A 21,181-nucleotide genomic window follows, 5' to 3' on the forward strand; every position below is an offset into this window, starting at 1 on the left:
ACAATGTTAAGCTCGTTCTACGGATCTGTATTTCTATTTGTATAATGAATATGAAAGTTTCCTAATTATGTATAATAGAAGACTTCGTATACAGGGCATCCCAAGACTATAGGACATCAAGAGAAAGTACCTTAAATATCGTAGATAGGATACTCGTTATTAGCCGAAAGAAGACTATTTTATTTTAAAAATTATTGCATTCAATGACTTTCTAGAAAATACTTGACTCAAATGTCATTTTATTAAGTCTATCAAGAGAATGAACAAAATAATAATTTTTCTTAAGTAACTTAGTATTTTAAAAGAAAGGAACAACATGGAATGTTTGAGTCAAATTTCAAGAAAATATTAATCTGTGTGAATTGTCCCGATATATTATTATTATTTATTTATAGCCGTCGGCGACGTTTGAAAAATAGCTTTATTATCATTCCAAAGATTACGTACTTCCATAAATTCTATATTATCATAAATATTCGTAGTATACAAACATGGTATGAATATTGTAGTACAGTATTGTGGAACACCACATCATAAAAAAATTATGCTTAAAATAAGACAAAGACAAGTTCTTATGAATTAAAATATCTATTAATGAAATCACTGAATTCAACTTACTTCTTAATTCGTAAAAAAACAAATAAAAAATGTAGACAGTTTTTAGGTCAACACCGTAAATTTAATTAAAGCAACGTCGTCGTCGTCAATCGTTACCTAAGCTTTTTCTATTTTACCTTTAGACTTAATACAACATTTTATAAATATCAGTACGTTATAAATGTAATAAAAAGGATTAAACTTACACCTGACACATATACTTAGATATAATTGTTATTTGTAAGGTGCGGTTCTCAACGGTAAGGATATGTTTTCGAATTTTGGAGAAAATCACGCTTGTTCTTTACCCACTATTTAAAAGAGTCAGAGTATATTGTGACTAATACAACTTCTATACTAATTGTGATTAGCAATGAAAATAAATGAAATGTAAGGAAAACACAGCAATTAAAATGTAGCATATATCTTAAAAATCTTGTTTTATAATTTAATTTACAATTTATGTTTTGTTGATAACTGGAAGCGAGCGCGTTTTTTTATTTTCTTGAATAAAAATAACGACATCAATAAAAATAACCAAGTCACGTATGCTGACCAAATGTATTTCTTGCAGTTTAATATACATTTTAATTGCTTCTTCACAAGATTTTCACAGTACGTTTTAGTGGACCACAGTCGAATGCGAAAATTCCTTCCATCCTTTTCCATCGGTTGGGAAATTATCGTCCATCCCTCTCTTTTACCCCGGTTTGCTGGCAAAGGAATGATCCCTTATGTAAGTCAGTGCGATCCAAGCGTCCCAGGCGATCGGACGTACAGCGTTTTACAAAAAATACAAACATAATTTAAAGTCGTAACGATTCGTTGAAAGGATGAAAGTGACAAGTGTTTTGTTTAAAAATATAACGGAAATGAAGTGCCGCATTTACAGTTGAAAAGCGTTTATGAGATTTATCGTTTAAACAATTTTAAGTTTATTCTTAGTATGTTTACGATAATCCTTACACGCGGTCGCGATAAACTACAACCGATAAATGTGATGGCCGTTTAAAAATAAATAATAAATGACATGTCAACTTTTTATCTGACATTTGTCTATATAAATGCAAGGTTTAGTGGCATTCGGTGGAATAAGTTGTGACACAGCTCGGAACTAATTAAGGAATATTAAATAGTGACGATGAAAAGGAAAAGGGTGTAACAATAAATAATAGTGTTGTTAATTAGTTGTTTTTAATGATGGCTGATTTAAAGAAAATTAAGTGGCATTCGTATTTTTTCAATGCGATGATGCTATGCGTCACTATGATTTATGGTAAGTGTAGTTTCTCTTGATAATAGTTGATGACACGTTTTAGTAACTAGCGAAAAACAAGAAATGTTAAGAATATAAAGTCTCAGTGTTAAGATTAACTAAAAAATAATTAAAATGCGGCTCATTATAGAAAATATGTTTCATTAATTTACAAACTAATTAAAGAAATTAATGATTTTAATTGGTAGAAGCTACTGCAGCTGCCGGGGCAATTTTATTACGTGTATTCACTGCGATTAAATCTTCTTTCATTATTTTTTGTAACAGCCACTTTTATATATCATGGGATATTGAAAAGCTTTATATTATGATTCGATGATTTGATTGCAACAAAAAATTGTTCAAATTGCGGCTCAAAAATATTTATATACATAACTACTTTTAGAGTCAAATAAATATGCACTCACCAAAATATTGTAACTGCTGTTAAAGAGAGTTAATATCTTTGTATGTTGAGTTATTGTAAGAAATCATTTAATAAAAATATATATTAAACATGATGACTTAATTCTCCAGTATAAACATTTATTCAAAGGATAATCAAAAAATATATAAGAATAACAATGAATTAGCTACAAAATTAAATTCTTGAACGTTTAATCTTTCGTGAGCCTCCGTGATCTGGTTTATGCTAAATCATCTAATCCATCTTTTCACCATTCAAATCATATAGTAAGTACAATATACTATATTTTCTTACAATTACCTAAAATTGATTGCTGGAACCTGATAACCTGTAGCCCTCCTAATTATTTAGCTATATTCGTTTTGTAATTGAACAAAGTAATAAATAAACATAGATTTTATTTTACATACCTAAGTGTAATATTTAATTCAATTTCAACCAGTTGCAATTTCTCGAACCAACGCTACGTGTTCTTTTATCCATTCAGTGCTCTACATCTCAATTCGTGCTTCTATTCAATCTGCAATGAGTCTTTGAAAAAGATCGTAATAAACGTTAATGAATTCTTAGTTTTTTCAAATTAAAAACGTTGTGATGGTAGTTTGTAGTCGCTATTACCAATGTATTTTGCTTGTATGTATTTTCTTCATTGCTATATTAAAGTATATAAATATTACTTGTACTATATGTTCGTTGTACTAAAATACATGTCTTTAGATTCAAAAGTTACTTAACTTAAGCCTTGATGGTTTTAATCATCATCATAAAAGTCCAACTAATCGGACTGTGAACGAAACAATTACTATCCGGCTTCGAAGTGTTAGGGTTATATTCCATTAGCACACGTGTTTAGGCTTTGAAATTTCGCGCTTTTGAAAATATAGCAATAAATACCCTCAAATAAAAAAATAATAATGGTGCCCGTGATTCGAACGTACGACCTCAGGGATGAGGGTCGCAAGCCTAAGCTCCTGACACAGTCAATCAAAAGAAAGATACATATGTATTAAAATCCAAATTAGCCAAGAACTTATTTAGTATAGTATAATATAATATAACTTATATATACGATTATAAAATAGCCGATAAAGTCCAACTCTAGTGAATTACTTTTCTATGTAAGTTAACCCCTTAACTTTTATCACAAGGCTTACTATTAAATTGAATAATCGAGCTTATAAAGCAGATTAGCGAGGTGAAAATTTTGTCTACGAATTTTTGTGCAAGCTCGCAAAAGCTAATGGCTACTTTTCCAAATATATTAGGATCGCCGAATTTCATAGATTTTGCTGATAATTTAATAGAACAATTTTTTTTAACTCTATACTCTTTTAACATATACTTTTGTTGTTGGTATATGTTCCTTGTTCTGCTTTGTTTATTATAATGTAACAATAATATTATTCGTGGTTTTTTACACACATATTACATTTTTTTTTAAACTTACTACTTAGATGTGTGTACCTTTTTAAAGAAGTTAAGAAGTCGAGAGTTTTTAGGTCGTCGTATAATGTTTTGTTCGATTATTGGCTAAGTGATTTTGGCTTGGATTTAGGCTTTGCGTTTAAACGCTTTTTGCGGCTCTATTATGTTTATCAATTAGGTGGAAACCCTTATTATAAATACATTTTACACTATCTCTTTCTGTTAATTAGTTTTAATGAAAAGCTGAATGAAAAGAAACATTAACTGTTAGTTAAAACAGTATAATTCGCATAGTATAAACAATGTTGGCCTAGTGGTTTCAGCGTGCGACTCTCATCCCTGAGGTCGTAGGTTCGATCCCCGGATGCACCAATGGACTTTCTAAGTGCGCATTTAACATTCGCTTGAACCGTGAAGATAAACATCGTGAGGAAACCGACATGTATTGGACCCAAAAAGCGTGTGTCAGGCACAGAAGGCAAGTAACTTACCAGTTAGATTGAAAAATGTTAGTGTAACAGATTCAGAAATCTGAGGCCCAGACCTGAGGTTGTAGCGACACAGTTTTTTTTTAAACACAATTTACTCACTCCAAAACACACACACTCCCTACACGCATTCTGTCTGTACTATTATTGTTAAGTCTATAAACCTTTTTATTGGCTTTGATTTCAAAATTATTTTGTATAATGTTTAGTAAGCTTTAAGTAAAATGTATGACTTAGATAAACTTTATATTCCGTAACTCGTAAAAATATAAAGAATATGAGACCTCTAGATGTTGCCTTGATCCAAGCAGCTACTTAAGTTTGAGTGCTCGCCAAATCCACGTTCAACTAGTAATACTTAAAAAGTTAAAATCTTAAACCCTATCTTATAGTAGTAGAAAAGTCTACTAGAAGTTATCTCAGTAATATTCGAAGTAAATTTATTACAATTGATTCATCGTAATAGGAACATACATTTATTCCTTGAATCTAACTAACAAAATGTTCTCCAACACTCAGTCATTTATTAATGATAACGATTTAACTGTTTTAATACTAAATAAGGAGCTAAAAGATCTTTCACTGCTTGAATAATCGGTGATTAATTTCGCAGCTTTTCAATTATTTGTTAATTTACCCATTTTTTTCCGCAATTGAGCTCATTCATTTGGATCAAAATATATCTTAACTATCTAAAGTCTAACCTGATTCCGTATCGCCCTTTTAAAGCAATTTAGATATAGATTATGCACTAAACGGTTACAATAGCGTACCCAATGAGACACTTTTAAATATAACTTTAAAATTTAATAAAGCTGTTAAATTGTGTGAGTAAAAAAAAGGAAAATAATGGTTTCAGAATGAACGTAAGATAAAATAAATTCAATAGGAAATGTAATGAAACAAATTTAGAAATACATTTATTGAAGATTCTCGGTTATAATATCACAACCTGAACAAGTGCTAATACAATTTGTGAAAGCTCTATATAATAATATCTAATTATTTTATTTCAAAGTTATATGATGAAAAAATAAATATAATTGAGGAGTATGAAATAAGCTTAAAAGGCAACGCACGCTCTATTCTTTTGGTATTGTAAGATTATCTCTTAGCCCATTTGATTTAGACAGACTAGGTTTATGTATCAAGGCTGGAGTAGTGCGTATTAACTTTTACTGTAAGCCTATAGATTTTCTTTGTGCAGAATTAACACATCGCGTTAAGTAAAGCTGGTCAGAAAAACTCTTTCACCAAAATTCGACATCAGTTCGAATTTCTCAAGGCCCTATCAACTTAACAACAAACAACACACGTAGAAATGTACTCTTTACGTGATTTTATCTTGGGGCAATAACTAATTTTTAAAATATGAAGTGTAAGCTCAACTCTAGTCCTATTTACAGCTTTCTTAAAATAAAAAATAAATCAATGGCGCTACAACCTTTTTAGGTCTCAGGTGCTAGGGCCTCAGATTTCTGTATCTGTTTCATGATCATTTGTAAACCTAATAGATCGACAGCGTCTATTAGGTTAGGTTTGTAAACCTTTTTTTGAGTCTAAGGCAAGCCGGTTTCCTCACGTTGTTTCCTTTCACCGTTCGAGCGAATGTTAAATGAGCAGCTTTCATAGTAAACATAAAACATGTAATCAATCTAGTATGTGTTAGGTACATTTATTTATACCCTTGGAAAACTTAATGTTGTTTTATTTCAAGATAATTGTGGCTTCATCTGTTTTCCATTTATATAAGTAATTTACAAATATAAAATAGCAAGTAGGTTGGTACTTAGTTTAGTTTACATTTTTCATGTAGATCCAACAGTCGAGCCTCAAATTATAAATCGAATTTTAATGAAGCAAAGATTAAATTATGTTTATATTAAGTTAGGACTAATTTAATCAATCAAATTAAGTAAGAAAAATTTAAATGAATTCATTATTGTGTAGGATTCAGACATTTATTAATGATTTTCAAATGTCGTATACGTTTTTACAGACATTAATTTTAAATCAAATATAGCCTATCTGTTGGGGAAAGCCGCAAAATAATCGGCTTTGTAGTTTTGGAGATAGACATTTTTCAAATGTACTATCTGTCAATCGGAATCAAATGTCGGAATCTGTCATTTGTTATTTGTAGATGGAAGATATTTCCTAAGAGTTATATTATAATGAACTATCTCTTAATAAGATATTCACTCTATGATAATCAAGTCGATTGAGCTACTGCACTAATGTTTAAAAACCAAACTTAAAATATGAATTTATAATTTTCTACAGTAATTTGACTTAAATTAAATTGATATTAGCCTTCACCGGACACGGAAAATAATTAAGTGCCCCAATTCCTTAAGTCTTAATGAGAAAAGAGACAAAGTGCATTTAGGAAATTCATTCCCGACTTCGCTTTGAGACCGAGACTGGTTTGAACTTTCATAATTATCAGCTTCTGGAAAATTCGGGGAATTTTGTGCGGTATAAATCTCTTCAGAATAATATTTAATAAAAGCTCAGACTCTCAGGAAAATAATACAATGAGACGTTGCAATATACCTACCTAATCGTAACCTTCGATAAGACAGAGTAGAGTGGGTCTAACTTTAGACTTGTCATCATCATCATCATCAAGGGCCATACAGCCCCTTGTAGGCCTTAGCCTCCTCAAGTACACTTCGCCATCGCAATGTATCCAGAGCTTCCCGTTTCCAATTGCGAACCACTATTATTTCGAGGTCCTTTACAACTCCATCCCACCAACGTAGCCTCGGTCTACCAGGTTTTCTCTTGCCACCGAGTTGTGAGTTTAGTAAGGACCTTGGGGTTCTATCATTCGCCATTCGGTGCACTTGTCCCATCCACTAGAGCCTGTTGCATTTTATGAATTGGACGATGTTGGCGCCGTCTAAGATGTTATAAAGTTCCTCATTGTAACGATTACGCCAAACACCGTCGTCGCAAACAGGACCAAAGATTATTCGAATCTTCCGCTCGAAAATTAGGAGAGAAGTCTCGTCTTTCTTGCTAAGGGTCCAGCTTTCAGAACCATAAGTGATCACCAGTTGCAGAAGAGTTTTGTACAGAACAAGCTTGGTATTCTTCTTAAGAAGTCGTGATCGAAAATATCTACGAAGGCCAAAGTAGCAGCGACTTGCCAGGACAGAACTTTAGACTTGTAGAGACATTTAACAAATATACCAACTAATGAACCACTATGATCCAAATGCTTCGTTTTAATAGCTTTCATTCAACCTACATACTCCATAAGCAAAAGCAATGAGCAATCAACGGAGATCAAAAAGATAAAGATAAACACAATCGACCTCAATTGGTTGTTGATGAGGAAGCGAATATGATATGAAGGGTTTTCTAATGGACTCTCCAAGATTATTAAGGGCAGTTGCCAAGTAAAAGATACTCTTGCTAATGTACCTGCGATTTACTTTGAATCGACAAATTATATTTTATGAAAAAAATGTAGTCTGTCTATAATTATTGTATAATCATTCAATTATACTTACTCTTTGATCTTGTTACCGACACAAAATAACATTATAGTTACTAACTCTCAAAAAGTGAAGGGTCAATCATTAAAAGGCTGCCAACGCACTGAGCATCCATTGGCGGCGGTATCACTTAACATCAGGTAAGCCTTCTGCCAGTTTGCCCCCTGTTATATAAAAAGAGACTTTAAACGAAAAATTCGACACTACTTCCCGCAACTAATTAGAAAGCCAAGAGACTTCATTACAAACTTTATTTATTTCATCCCAAGATAGTACTTTAACTGGATTTTTCTCACAAACGATCTTCGAATTTCCGTGCAGTTTCTAAAGACCTAATCTGCAGGCAATTACGAAACTTACGCCGAGCTTCAAAGGCTCCGAAATGAATTCCCTACATGCATTTTGTCTTCACTTGTAATGAGTGAAGACAAAATTCGTTAATAACTTGATTTTGGTTGAATTTTTGAACTCAATGCACTTTGGAGCAAATATTCATGGTTTAAACTTATTAAGTAAAAACTATGTTTGTTAACAACTATTTTTACCTGTTCAATTATTATGAAGTTTGAAGTTTGTATTTTTTTTTAAATTTCATTTCATCATTAAATCTAAAAGTGTGTGAGCAATGAAATATTTTCTTTCTTCCTTTACCATTTCATAGTAAGATGTGATAAGTAAATGATATTTATGAATATAGGTTAGATCGAATAAATAATTTAGGAGATTTCGGACTTTTACATAATAAACTATTGCTAGTATATCCCAAGAAGAATTTCAACTATGAAGACTCAAGTTATTGAATCTTTTGGGAAGATCAAAGAAGCTTTCATATTGATAAAGTTTTTGAGACGCAGATGTCGGGAATCATACGTCATCAGTATTTGTATTATTTGTTTGTACCGTCTTACGAGTATTAACAAATATTATTTTTTTTGCCATTTCTAGTCCACTAAATTTGAGTAGTATCTAATTTATATATATTTTATGAGGATAAAATAAAAGCTATTAGAGGCTTTGCCCACGTATTAATATGAGTGGTTAGTGGTTAGGCCCACGATATTCAACCTTCAGGCGTTAAAATGGTACTTGTAATGGTCGTACGTAGAAATCTGAATTCAGTCAAAAACATATTGAATTTTGAGCTGAAAGTATTGAATCTTATTTTTACCCTTAAATGGGGACGTGTATAAGAGCATAAAAATGATAACGCCATTACAATTAATTAGAAAAATGGTAGTAGATTAAATCACAGTAATAATGCTGTTTAACCCTTATTATTTGTCCCAGACTTGAATTATCGTTGTAAAATATTAACAAGAGTTATCCACCTTAGGTCAAATCCTAAATAATAATTCAACATTAAACTAATGACGTGCTCAAGTAATTCTCTAGTTAAACTCAAAGCGAGAATTTCGGTATTCCAAGTTGAAAGTTGCAACTCATTACCGCGACTCAATGAGTGGAACTTTGCTAATTGACATGAAAATTTAAGCGTAGGGAACTTGACTTAACAATTTTAGGTAAATATACTGTAAACCATAATGTTCGCGGTTGCATCTGTGAATAATTACGTCTTATCGTCGACTAGTCCACTGTAGCTCAGTGGTACCGTAATAATAATTGTTACGGTAAGAGAGGAAAAATCAATATTGACTTTACAGTAAAGTGTATCAAGTTAGGAAGTGTGAAAATTACCGAATTATGAAACGAAGACAGTCTCAGATTCCTGCATATATCGGGACGTAAACAGTGTTATACTGTGATATTTATTATAAGTAACTTTGCCCGCTATTACGCGTATAGCATTTTTTTATAAATGAGCTACGCGACAGAACAATATCTTTTATAATCTTTACCAGTACTTCCAGTGATCAGCACAACTAAATCGTCATGATTTGTTGAAATATTAAAAGTGTAAAGAGATTAATTCAATTGCAGAAGAACTTCTGAATACACTGAACTCTTCGTCGCGTTATGGTAACATGGAGTCTATACAATTTTTACCCTAATTTTCATCGTCCATGCATTCTCTAAGTACATATTGTGGGTGGCCGGTTATAATCTAAGGAACCGGAAAATAAACGTTAAGTTGTATGTAAACAACAATCTACATATTATTATCTACAATAATATTCATTTTTATTAATTATTCAAAGACTGGACACTGATTATCATAGTAGTCATAGTAAAATACGACATGCGACATTAGAGTACCCAAATGGTGTGATTTGGATACTCGAATGTCAAACAAACATCAATGCGGTTAAATTTGTCAATAGTAAACAGCTGTTTGATCGAAAGCAATCAGTGGTTGTGGTTGCTAAGGACGTATCAAAGCTGATTGCACTTGTATTTGCACATTATAATCTATTAGCACATTATTATTCTTAATAAACAGTGACAGCTGCTTCATAAAATAAGTGCAACTTCATAGAGGTAATCGTATTGAAGCATAAAATCCTAAGCAAAAAAACTATTACAAAATACCTAAAGTACTTTCCCCCAAACTGAGTAGTGAGTAATTACATATCTGCAGCATTTACGCATCAGCGTCAGTTGCTAGTGTTATAACGAACATTAGCATTATGACGGATGTCAACGCGTTTTACACTAGTGATGTTGTTGACCAATCACAATAAAACGAAATGAGCCGACGTTTTACCTTTCGTTTTAGTCTAAAGGTTAGCTTTTTGTTTGAAACTGATTTTTTTAGGCTAGCCATCAAAAACTTCTAAAAAAAACAAGTCTAGCAACGCAGTTCTTCAACGTGAGATACATGTTATATTAAATGAGATTGTTGGCTTCCAATTGTATTTACAACGAAGTTATAGGGGCTCAAAAATGACCGGAACCGTTTCGAGAAGAGGTGGCACAGCCGTGCTGCTTTTTTCTTGACTCGGCGAGCTTACTGCCGTGACCCCAGATAAAGAAATTGATTAATCAAATAGACACAGAAATGTGTCCGACGCGTGTCATGTCTAAAATATTGTAGAACTTAATGTAAACATTAATAGAGAAGTACAACCGATCGAACATTTTCACTGCTAAAATATTACTACTAAATTATTTACTTTTTAAATATACATAGTAAAAGTTTAAGCTAGATCGAAGACTTGATAGAAATTAATTATTTAAGGAACAACTTTAAAATAAGCACACACTTTTGAAAAACTTATTCTTCAAAGTATACTAAAAACTGTTTATTATTTTAGAAAATACGTGTTCCAAGTATTATTAGCCTAGTTGAGTTTAACGTGGGACTTTCATCTGAGGCCGTAGATGCGAGCCCTGACTGTGCACCATTGGACTTGCTGTCTATGTCTGTTTAACACTCAGTCGTACGGTGATGAAACCGGCATGCATTCGAGCCATAAACCGCGTACTGGCGTGCGTATTAATTGTTTTTTTTTAACTAAATGTACACAAATCTAAGCCCCGGACCTAAAAGGTTGTAGCGCGTTGGTTTTTGATATATGATTGGTAATATTACCGTAACATTAGAGCTATGGAATTATGAGTGAATTCGCGGTAATATTATCTGTGGTTCTGTGGTTCAACCTATTGAGATGGCCTGTGTGCCCGGCCGGCAAAGATTTTCCTTTGATTCACAGAATTTACAAAATTTGAACGCTTACGAAAAATCAATGGCGTATAAACAAAATCTTGTCAAGTATTTTAAGCAAAAGCGATTCAGTAATGAGAAGGCAAATTAAGTCACACTTTAATTAAGGACTTTTTAGACGTTCATTAATGCTGACGAGCAACGGCGTTTTCCTCAAAACGATAAAAATATGTCCTAGACTCGTTTAATCTTAGGAAACTTTACCTTTTCATGTTATTCACGTTCTGTCACCGTCAAAGTGACTCACGATTTTAAGAATTATATTTTTTATCGTTATTGTTGTGCTACTTATATTACTAATTTACAGTGATATTTAAGATTTTAGTCAGCCCGTGACGCCTATTCTAAAATCTTACGTCGGTACTGTTTTAAAACTTCAAAAACAAAAAATAATAAATACTATAAGCACGTTTTGATATACTGCATTTTGGTTTTTCAAAATTTACATTGCTACAAAGTTTTGCATAACGCTTTTACATATAATATTCGTGCGATTATATGCTCAAATTGAATTTCGAAGACCAGCTTAACTTAAATCACTTAAAAAGTATAATCTAGAACAATTCAATGAAGAAAAACTTGCTGTTTACCGAAGCTTTCGGGGAAATTCGAATTCATTGAATATGGAGTTTTAAAATAGGTTAAGAAAGGGATGCACGGTATTAAAACGCACTAGCGCAAGTGAGATGGCAAACGGAAAGAAGATAATGTAGTTACATTGTGAATTCAGTTCTTTTATTACGTTAAAATGTACTTTCACATGAGTTTCTGAGAAATGATTTATTATGATTTACTAATATTCATGAATAATTCATTCGGATGAATTTTAATAATAGTTTAATGCGCTGTTTTACGTCGTGGAATTCAGTATCATTCAAAAATACTGGGCTATACAGACTAAATTATATACTTACTTGATTCGGTACACATTTTAAAAAACCGTCTAATGGGACATGGGGAAACTTTTTGTGGGTCTTAAGCAGGTAGGTGATCAGCCTTTTGCGCCTACCACCTGAAATAATATACCAGTTGTTAGTACCTCAGTACCTAGTAGTATAACTATAGTAGAAACTGCAATCTTACCTTAAAATTTGAGTTCTAAGATACAGAGATAGATTTGTAATAAGCACAAATAATAGTTGCTTCTGTATGAACATCGTGAGAAAATCTATAGATTAAAAAAATCCTTAATTATTGTTTCCTCGAGATACGAATCCAGAACCATATTTGTAAGTCATAAAATTTATAGATAGGCCAAAGTTAGTCTTGTTAAAATACAGGACATATCATGAACAAGTTACAACAAACAAAAAAGTGGCTTACGATTTTAAATTCAGAAACAGGAAATTCACTTTCTCTTCACTATATCCCATTCTTTCAAAAGCGAGCAATATTTATGTATGTGAAGTGGAAAATAATAAAAAGTTTTTTATTACTGTTGTAAAGAGATATTATTTCGTCGGAATATTGTTCAATATATTCGTTTTGTTCACGTTCACAGAGTGCTTTTTACAAATAAGGAATTAACAAAACATTCAGAACGCGCGAAATTGTAAGAAAATTTTATAGAAATCATATTATTTTATAAAAATTAAAACACTTGAAAACAATTGCAATTAAATAAACCGTGAATATAGTTTATAACAATTAATTACTCTCTAACATAAATATAACGTTGTTTGTTTCATCAACAGATGCCATTCTGTTTGCTATATAGCTAACCGTCGAAACAGGTGACAATTGTCACCCCGATTTTGACACACGCCCAGGTGGCTGACGGTTGACGTCCAAGTAGAAAAGAAGTCGTGAGTGAGACAACATCTGCATTATACAAGATATTACTTTCGAATTTACTGTAGGGATACGTACTACTACCGCCACCAAAGCTAGTTGCTAGTGTTCAAATTCAGATCTCATTATGATTGTCATTCCTCTGTTTCTGCTACAAAATCAGTTATATCTAGGATCAATAGGTAACAATTTGTAACACGTTTCTGATTGATAGTAATGGCATGTATCATTAACCACAAAATCACAGATGTATCATTGATATTCTTGACATGTGTGTATGTCAAAGTCAAGTTTTATTAGAGTTTTAAGGAAATAAATATATATAATAAATCTTTAAACAATTCTTTATTTATTTTATAGTTACCAAAGTTAATGTTCTCGTGCATTTTTACACAATATTTTCACCCTCAAAACTAGAGAGAAACGGTACATATGTATTGAGTATTGGTATAAGTCTAATCGGTTTAAAAAAATACTTAAACCACTAGACATTCTTTCGAAATTTCATTTTTTACCATATAATCACTAAAACTGTATGTAATCTTATAAACTATAGATTACTGTAGTATGTGTATTTGAAATGTATTCACGTTTTGTTTTCAATCATAATACGTAGAGTGTATGAAGTTCAAAACAAAATTATCATTTATTACACTATTAATTCATAAATAGACGAAGGACTCAAGGCAAGTATGCGTTCATTGTTAAATAGGTTAGTGCGTGGACCGAAACTCCATTGTATGAATGCTTAATCTGTGTGGTGGTTTCATTATTTACGTATGGTTTAGACCTGGGTTTGTTTTGGGACTTTGTATCCGTAAATTTCGTACCATACCGATTAAATGCATTATAATAATAGTTTAATACGCTGTTTTACGTCGTGGAAATCAGTTGTTTTAGGTGAACTTACGATAGAGTCCAGTAAGGGTAAAATTCAGTAAGGGTAAAAATACCGATAAATTCTCTGACTGACTGCAAAATATGACTCCCGAATAGCAAAAATTTATACGTTTTTGTACGATTTTTTAAAATAATTATGAAATCAAATTATAGACAAAGAGTACACTCGGAGGGTACATCTTAATTTTAGTATGGTTTAATACCCTCACGAACGATTCATAAAAATAATGGCATAAAAATTGGAACCCGTAGGCCAATCCACTTTATTATAAAATATATAAATATGCTTGTATTATAATGAATGTCTTTATGTCTAAGTTTGCATTATAATTTCTACAAGAACCGTTTTAAGCTACCCCTTGATTTACATATTTAAAATGGAGGGTTAAAAGGGCACGTTCGCTACTTCACGGTTTATGCATTTTAGAAAGAACAAGCTACACTTTTGGCTGCCGCATATATATATGAGGTATATTCCATTATATATAGTATACAAGTAATATTGTAAGAGTCTCGTTTTGAAGATCTTAATATTTTTAACTACACCTTCAAATCTACCTATATTTATCAAACGTTCTGTTATATAATAATATAAGAATACGAAAATAATATTTCCCTAGCAATAAAAAGAGATTAAGAATACTGAAAATCTATGATTGGCAACTGAAAGCAAAACGTTTTCGCACCTAAAATTAAATGACAATATAATTATTAGTACTTATTTCAATTTATAATAATAATTAAAAATTAAAAGAAGTTGAAGTCGAAAATATTTTCACTTAAATCGACATGTCATGTCAATTTCCTGAGTGATATTAAAGCCCGTCCAGCCTCAATAACATTATAAAATAAAGCAGTTCAATAGCAGAATTGTAAAGTAATCAGTTGATTGCGTCACTTTTAATCATGAGAAGAAAGAACAGCTAGATTTTTTTTACGTGGAGGTTAGTTTTTAAATGACGTTTATTACCCCCACTGACCATCACACTACACACACGAATTAAGCATCACTTACTTAACTGTATTTATTATTTTTTTAAGTTTCGACTTTCAATTTTTTCTGTATATATATATCGAGAGTATTCTATTATATGTAATTTAAGGTAACTTAGTAATCATGTACCTTCCATTCAATATATAAACTATATACTGTAAACCAAATAATAAAAAAATTGCCAATTTTTGTTAAGACTTTGAATGACGCATATTTGTAATATGTTAATAAAGAATTACAATTTTTTTCCTAAAACTTCAAATTCAACTATCTTGTCAAACGCCCAAACTAAAGATTACATAAGATAAAATATTAAAGCAATATCATACATGTAACAAGGATTCTGCATTTGCATATTTAAAGACTTCGTGAGGTAAAGGCTTATCTTGACTTTGTTCTAGACTTGTTTACTTGTAAATAAGGGCTTACAAGAATTTCAGATAAGCTTTGATATTTTGCGAAAGCTTACTGATTTTTCCATCACAACTGAGCGAAATAAACTTGCCCTGATATTATTAGCCTGTTTATCTCGGATATGTTTAATCATGAAATAACACAAAAATTAAGAAAATTCTTACAATTTAATGATTCTTTAGCAAATTCTTAATTACGCAAGTCATTTAATTCGGTCACTGAGTTAAATACATCTTACGTACATAAATATCTGCTTTCTTTGCATTTGAAGTTGTATAACATTTTTTTGTACCTGAAACATCTAAGATATTGAGAAGATATTAAATGCGGCGTCCTGAGATAGGTTGAAAAGGTTTTATAGCGATGTTTTGCCTCATCTTAAGCTCAACATAAGCTTAAAATCTTAAAAAGTTTTAATGAGTCATTTCTGTCAACCTTGTAATCATATTATAAAATAAATATTGTTTATAAATGATAACTATCACAAAGTTAACCAGCGAAATATATGTTAAATTTGTTTTCGATTAGCATAGTGCATAAGTACGTACTGTATAGATATTTGTTGTTATATAAATAAAAGGTAATATGTATATTTCGTTACTTGTTAGAAGAACAACGGTATTTTACAGAAGTATTACAAAGTAGTGTTGCCAGCTTAATTTATACGTATCTATTACAGATTATATATATCCAATGATATTAAACTATATTCTATATTATTATTAAGCGTGAAATAGCTATTATCTGAATAATTATTTCAAATAGATAGATATTTAATTAACATTTTCATGGTTTAGCGCCTTCGTTTATGCAACTGGAAGTTAGTGCGTGAAGTTATAACAAGTTGGCCAGTTGCGTTACTACTGCGACCAACTTTGACCAACTTGGGCCAACTTCAACCAAACTTGCCTTTGTAGTTCGACTGCACTTGAGTGTAAACATTCGTCTTAGATAAAATTGATGTTTTGGTTTGTGTTCGTCGTTTACTCTTCTTCTAATCTAGTGGTTAGAGAACCTTTTAGGTCTGCGCCTTAGATTTATGTAAGTGTTCCGTAATCATTTGGTTCTATTAATACACAAGTAGCATTCCATGTCTCACACTCGCCGTTCACTTTTTGGGTCTAAGGACGGTAAGCTCACGACCTATTAGCGAGTGTTAAGTCCATTTCTATACGATCTACTTTAATTAGAGCACAGTTGGAAATGTCGATGAGAGTTAATCTGACATTTTATTAATATTTTAATTGGCAACAATCGATGGTAATCATATAGATTCGGTACGATATCCTACATCGATCTGAAAGAACAACTCATATTATACGGTATAAAGTCTAACTAATTGAAAAATAGCTTCAGTATTTTTCGTGTAAATTAAAAAAAAACGCATATTTACCGATAAATCGAATGGCAGTAACGAATAGTATCGAAAATGGCTGACCGTACCTGTCATACAGCCGCGTCCATCGACAATTCTGTGTTTGACAATGGCTGTTTCGGCTCGAATATTTCGCCCTTTGTGGCAAAGTTGGCCTATCACGTAAAACCAGGATATTGGATGCAAAATTACTTTTTCTCGGTGAAAGAGTTTTGTTTTACGTTTTATTGTGTTTAAATCTTTGGTGAATAAATATTTTATTAATAATTAAGTGACGCAGAAATAATGTAGATTTTTATTAATGGACTACGAACTTGATTCATTAGTAACAGAGATGGCTTTTTACAGACATACAACTTTTTGATTATCACTTAACAGTTCTGGCGGTTATCGCAAATGACTTTGGCAATTAGCGAACATTTCCTTATTTAGTATTATTAGTTTAGTATAGTATTTAGTTCAGTAAAAACTGTTAAGCTATTAGTGTTTGCTAACCTACACAAGAAGTAAACGTTTATAATACACATTCCAGACTATAGTACCTATAGATACATGAAAGTTTTTAACATTTTAGTCCATCTACATTCAAAATTCATATAATATGTGATATATTATACGAATATATAAGGCAACTTTTTGTCAGTGGCAATGGCAAAAAGTGGCAAAGTGGTATAGGATCTGGATGGGCTATGGAACTGGTTGATTATACAAGCCGATTGGAGCAAGAACCCACCTGTTTTTCTTGAGTAGACAGTTGCCATATTATTAATTAGACTTAAATAGAATAGCACTTTTAAACACAAGAGTAATATTATTAGAGTGACTATTTAGTCAGAGCAATGTTGGCCTAGTGGCTTCAGCATGTGACTCTTATCCCTAAGGTCGTAGGTTCGATCCTCGGCTGTGCACTAATGGACTTTCATTCTATGTGCACATTTAACATTCGCTCGAACGGTGAAGAAAAACACCGCGACAAAACCGGCGTTAGACCCAAAAAGTCGACGGCGTGCATCAGACACATAAGGCATCAATCTAATAGGCAAGTAGGTGATCACACCTTGCCTATTAGATTGACACATGATCAAGAAACAGATACAGAAATTTGATGCCCAGATTTTTTTTTGTATTTAATCAGTTCGTAGCAATCTGTGGTATTTCACCTAATAAAATATCAATAAATAAATAATTAAATTTATACAGGTAACTACAACATGGAAGGCCCTTTAATTTGAGTATCCTAAAATAATTTCATACTTCATAAACATAATCTCTTTACGTCAAAAATGAATTACGCTCGCGTATTCACACATTTTCTCGGATCTTTTATACGATATTATATGTGAATCACTCGGGGAATTTATGAACGGCACTTCAATAAAGACAATTTCTATTAGCGGCATAAACGTTATTGAATTATTTTAATGTACGTTGAATGGGAGTGAAGATATATGGTTCTTAAAATATTTTTATGGCGCGGAAAATGGAAAAATAAAGACTGTTTAATCTTAATAACTGATAAAAATTGAAGGTCTTCTCTAGATATGGTATTTGCTGAGTAATTCTCTTCTTGATCTTCCCTGAGGCTTCTGCCAGGGCTTGAGCGAGCTTAGATATTTTTTTTTGTTACGAATTTAACATATACACAGTGACTTACTGACACTTTCATAAATGTCAAATAAGTTCTGGATTGGCTATTAACTTCTACGGCTGTTAACTGCACGCATATAATATAATAGTTAAATTAAAGTTTTAACTAATTTTTTTAAATAAAACTAGTTTAATTTATTAAATCAGTTTTATTAAAATACAATTATTTCATTTCTTTATATACCGAGGGATCCAACACGGCTGTGGGTCCCTGCATGCTCCACCACGATGTATACAAAAATTGTTACACCATGGCTATATAACTGTTTAATCACCTTCCTAGTAGTTATAGATCACAACCATGTAAATACGGGACGGTGATTAATTTTTTAAACACAAGGTGCCTTTATAGCTTAGGCGAGTATTTGGACCATAGTTTTGACACCGATTGTAAATAATTTTAACTTTGACATTATTTTATGTATATTGATCGATCTAACAACTGTACCATTATCTTGGCAAATAAACGATTATTATTATTATTTCCATTTAGTTACCTAAAAGAAAGTCGTTAACTGGTTACTTAATGGCCTTATTAGGCCGCTTGTTGCACAACATAGCCCATACAAAGGAAACAAATGTTGCAGTTTTTCTTACGTAATGTATCTAACAATCCATCAAAAATGTCCCGTAAAGGTTGTAATCAGAATATAAAGTAAATTATAAAATAATTTCCCAAATGTCTTTCTCCGATGAATCTTAAATTCTGATTATAATGTGGAATATTGGTTAAATTAAGCCGGAATCAGTCGAGACTCGAATGGGATTACTCTTATCCTCAATTGGATTAAAGGGAGTTTTCAGTCTTTTGCTTTCCGTCATTCTCCACGACACAAATCAATATTGAAAGTCGAGATTTCATAAAGTTAATGTTATGAGATTAAAACAGTTTTTATTTATATGAAAGAAGTTCCGGATTATATGAAGATTTAAAAAAGTCAATTGACCTTTTACGAAACATGAAAGTTTTTGTATATTTTTTTTTATAAAACAGGGGGAAAACGGAGGGAATGCTCACCTGATGTTAAATGATACCGCCGCCCATGGACACACAATAATGAACGGGGCCAAAGGGCCGCAGGATTTATCTAATTTTAGTGATTCTACTTACCACAGACACTCACCAGAGCCTCGTTGACGACGTGCTTACTGTCTACTGTCAGTAAACGGTAAACGAACGACATACATCATGGTGATGCACATAATCGCTATTTGAAGAGATACTTAACGCACACATCGGAGGAGAAAAGAGAGAGACGTTTTGCACCATTTTATCTAAAGTAGTAAATTCTCCCAATGTAAAGACAAAATAACAAAATAGACGAAAGAGAAGTTTAGTTAAAATTATGCTATTAGAGAAGGTGAAATTGTTTAGTTAATTATCTAAATTATTTCCTACGGACATCACTTAAGCCAAAAAATGCAGGCCATTCAAAAACGCCCGTGATCTCAAGAATAGCCAGAAACTCGGCATTTATCTGCTATGCACGATTTGATATCTTTGTGATGCGATGTCATATATGGAATCCATATTGTAGATTTTTTAAATTCATTTCACAGATTGATTCTATATGAATTTTTAATTTATTTAATAATTTGTTTTTTGTTAAAGCGTTTTGAGTGAATTTCGGAAATTAAATTCGCATTCATCGCTTAGAGGGTATCGATGTTATCAACTTTGTAAAGTTTGTTTACGTTTAAAATATATGACAACTAAAGGTTTGAATGTATTATAAGTATTATGATAATAGACTTAATAGTATTGTCTTTTGTTAACATAGCTTTTACACATTTAAAGAAAACACATTTTTACCGGATTGAAGATATATATTATTATAAACTTATAATTATTTTACATAATTTTAAAATTCTCCCGACATTTGCGTGCTTTACAGCGTGCGTGGTCACGGTTTCAGTTTAAGAATCGAAACGTAAGTCTTCTTAAACCAATATGTTAATTTAAACAAATATGTATATACATACTTAGTAACTCCGCTGGCTTTGTACCCAAAAAATGTCTTGGTCTCTGAAATCAGGATCTTTCAGCGCTCCCTGTCCTGCGCCTCCCGCCAAATGCTGGCTTTCAGCTGTAGCAGATCCTCCTCCACTCAGTCAATCCAGAGACAGCTAGGCTGACCTAAGGTCGGTCCTTCAACGATCATGGCCCATACGTAAACAAGCAAATAAATTCAGCTGAATTCAAACATAATAGATGTTTGGCGACAAGTTGCATACAGTACAACTTCAATAAAGAAATTGCTATACTTTAAACACAATATGATAGAGGACAATGGGCGATTATAAAACCAACACGGAATCGAAATATATTGGACGAAATCGATATAATTGCGAGCTTCAATTTCGAACATTACTAGCTGTTTAAATGCAAGCGAACACCTTTATTGAAAATTCAACTGCCATAACAACATTAAATCCTATTTATTGCTGTAACCGTAACAGAAGTTATGAATAATAAGTGCCCACTAATTTCGGTCGCTTTGTTTCAATGCGCCGCAATTTATTGGAATCGTTCATGCAAAACAATTTTTTTATAGTTACCTATGGTTAACTATACCTATTTTTTTAAAATTACCTAAATATATATATATATATACTGGCGCGACAACCCAGAGTCTTTGCCGCCGTAACAAGTGAACGCCAACTTCGATGATCCTGCGCTGCCACTTTCGACAGAAAGTCCGTCTCCATGACGTCTGTCCAGCGACATCTGTGCCGGCCG

At 32.1% G+C, this 21,181-nt stretch overlaps 1 protein-coding gene across 1 annotated transcript in view; it reads left to right on the forward strand.

Annotated features, from left to right (window-relative positions):
- Positions 1–1,366: 1,366 nt before the first annotated feature.
- LOC123712528 overlaps positions 1,367–21,181 on the forward strand; it is a 57,027-nt gene continuing 37,212 nt past the window's right edge. Inside the window, exon 1 of the mRNA XM_045665662.1 lies at positions 1,367–1,873. Coding sequence (XP_045521618.1) covers positions 1,795–1,873 — 79 coding nt within the window. The 5' untranslated portion in view covers positions 1,367–1,794. The remainder of the gene's footprint in view (positions 1,874–21,181) is intronic.

This window comes from Pieris brassicae, chromosome 7, assembly GCF_905147105.1.
Source record: "Pieris brassicae chromosome 7, ilPieBrab1.1, whole genome shotgun sequence".
Taxonomy (NCBI): Eukaryota; Metazoa; Arthropoda; class Insecta; order Lepidoptera; family Pieridae; genus Pieris; species Pieris brassicae.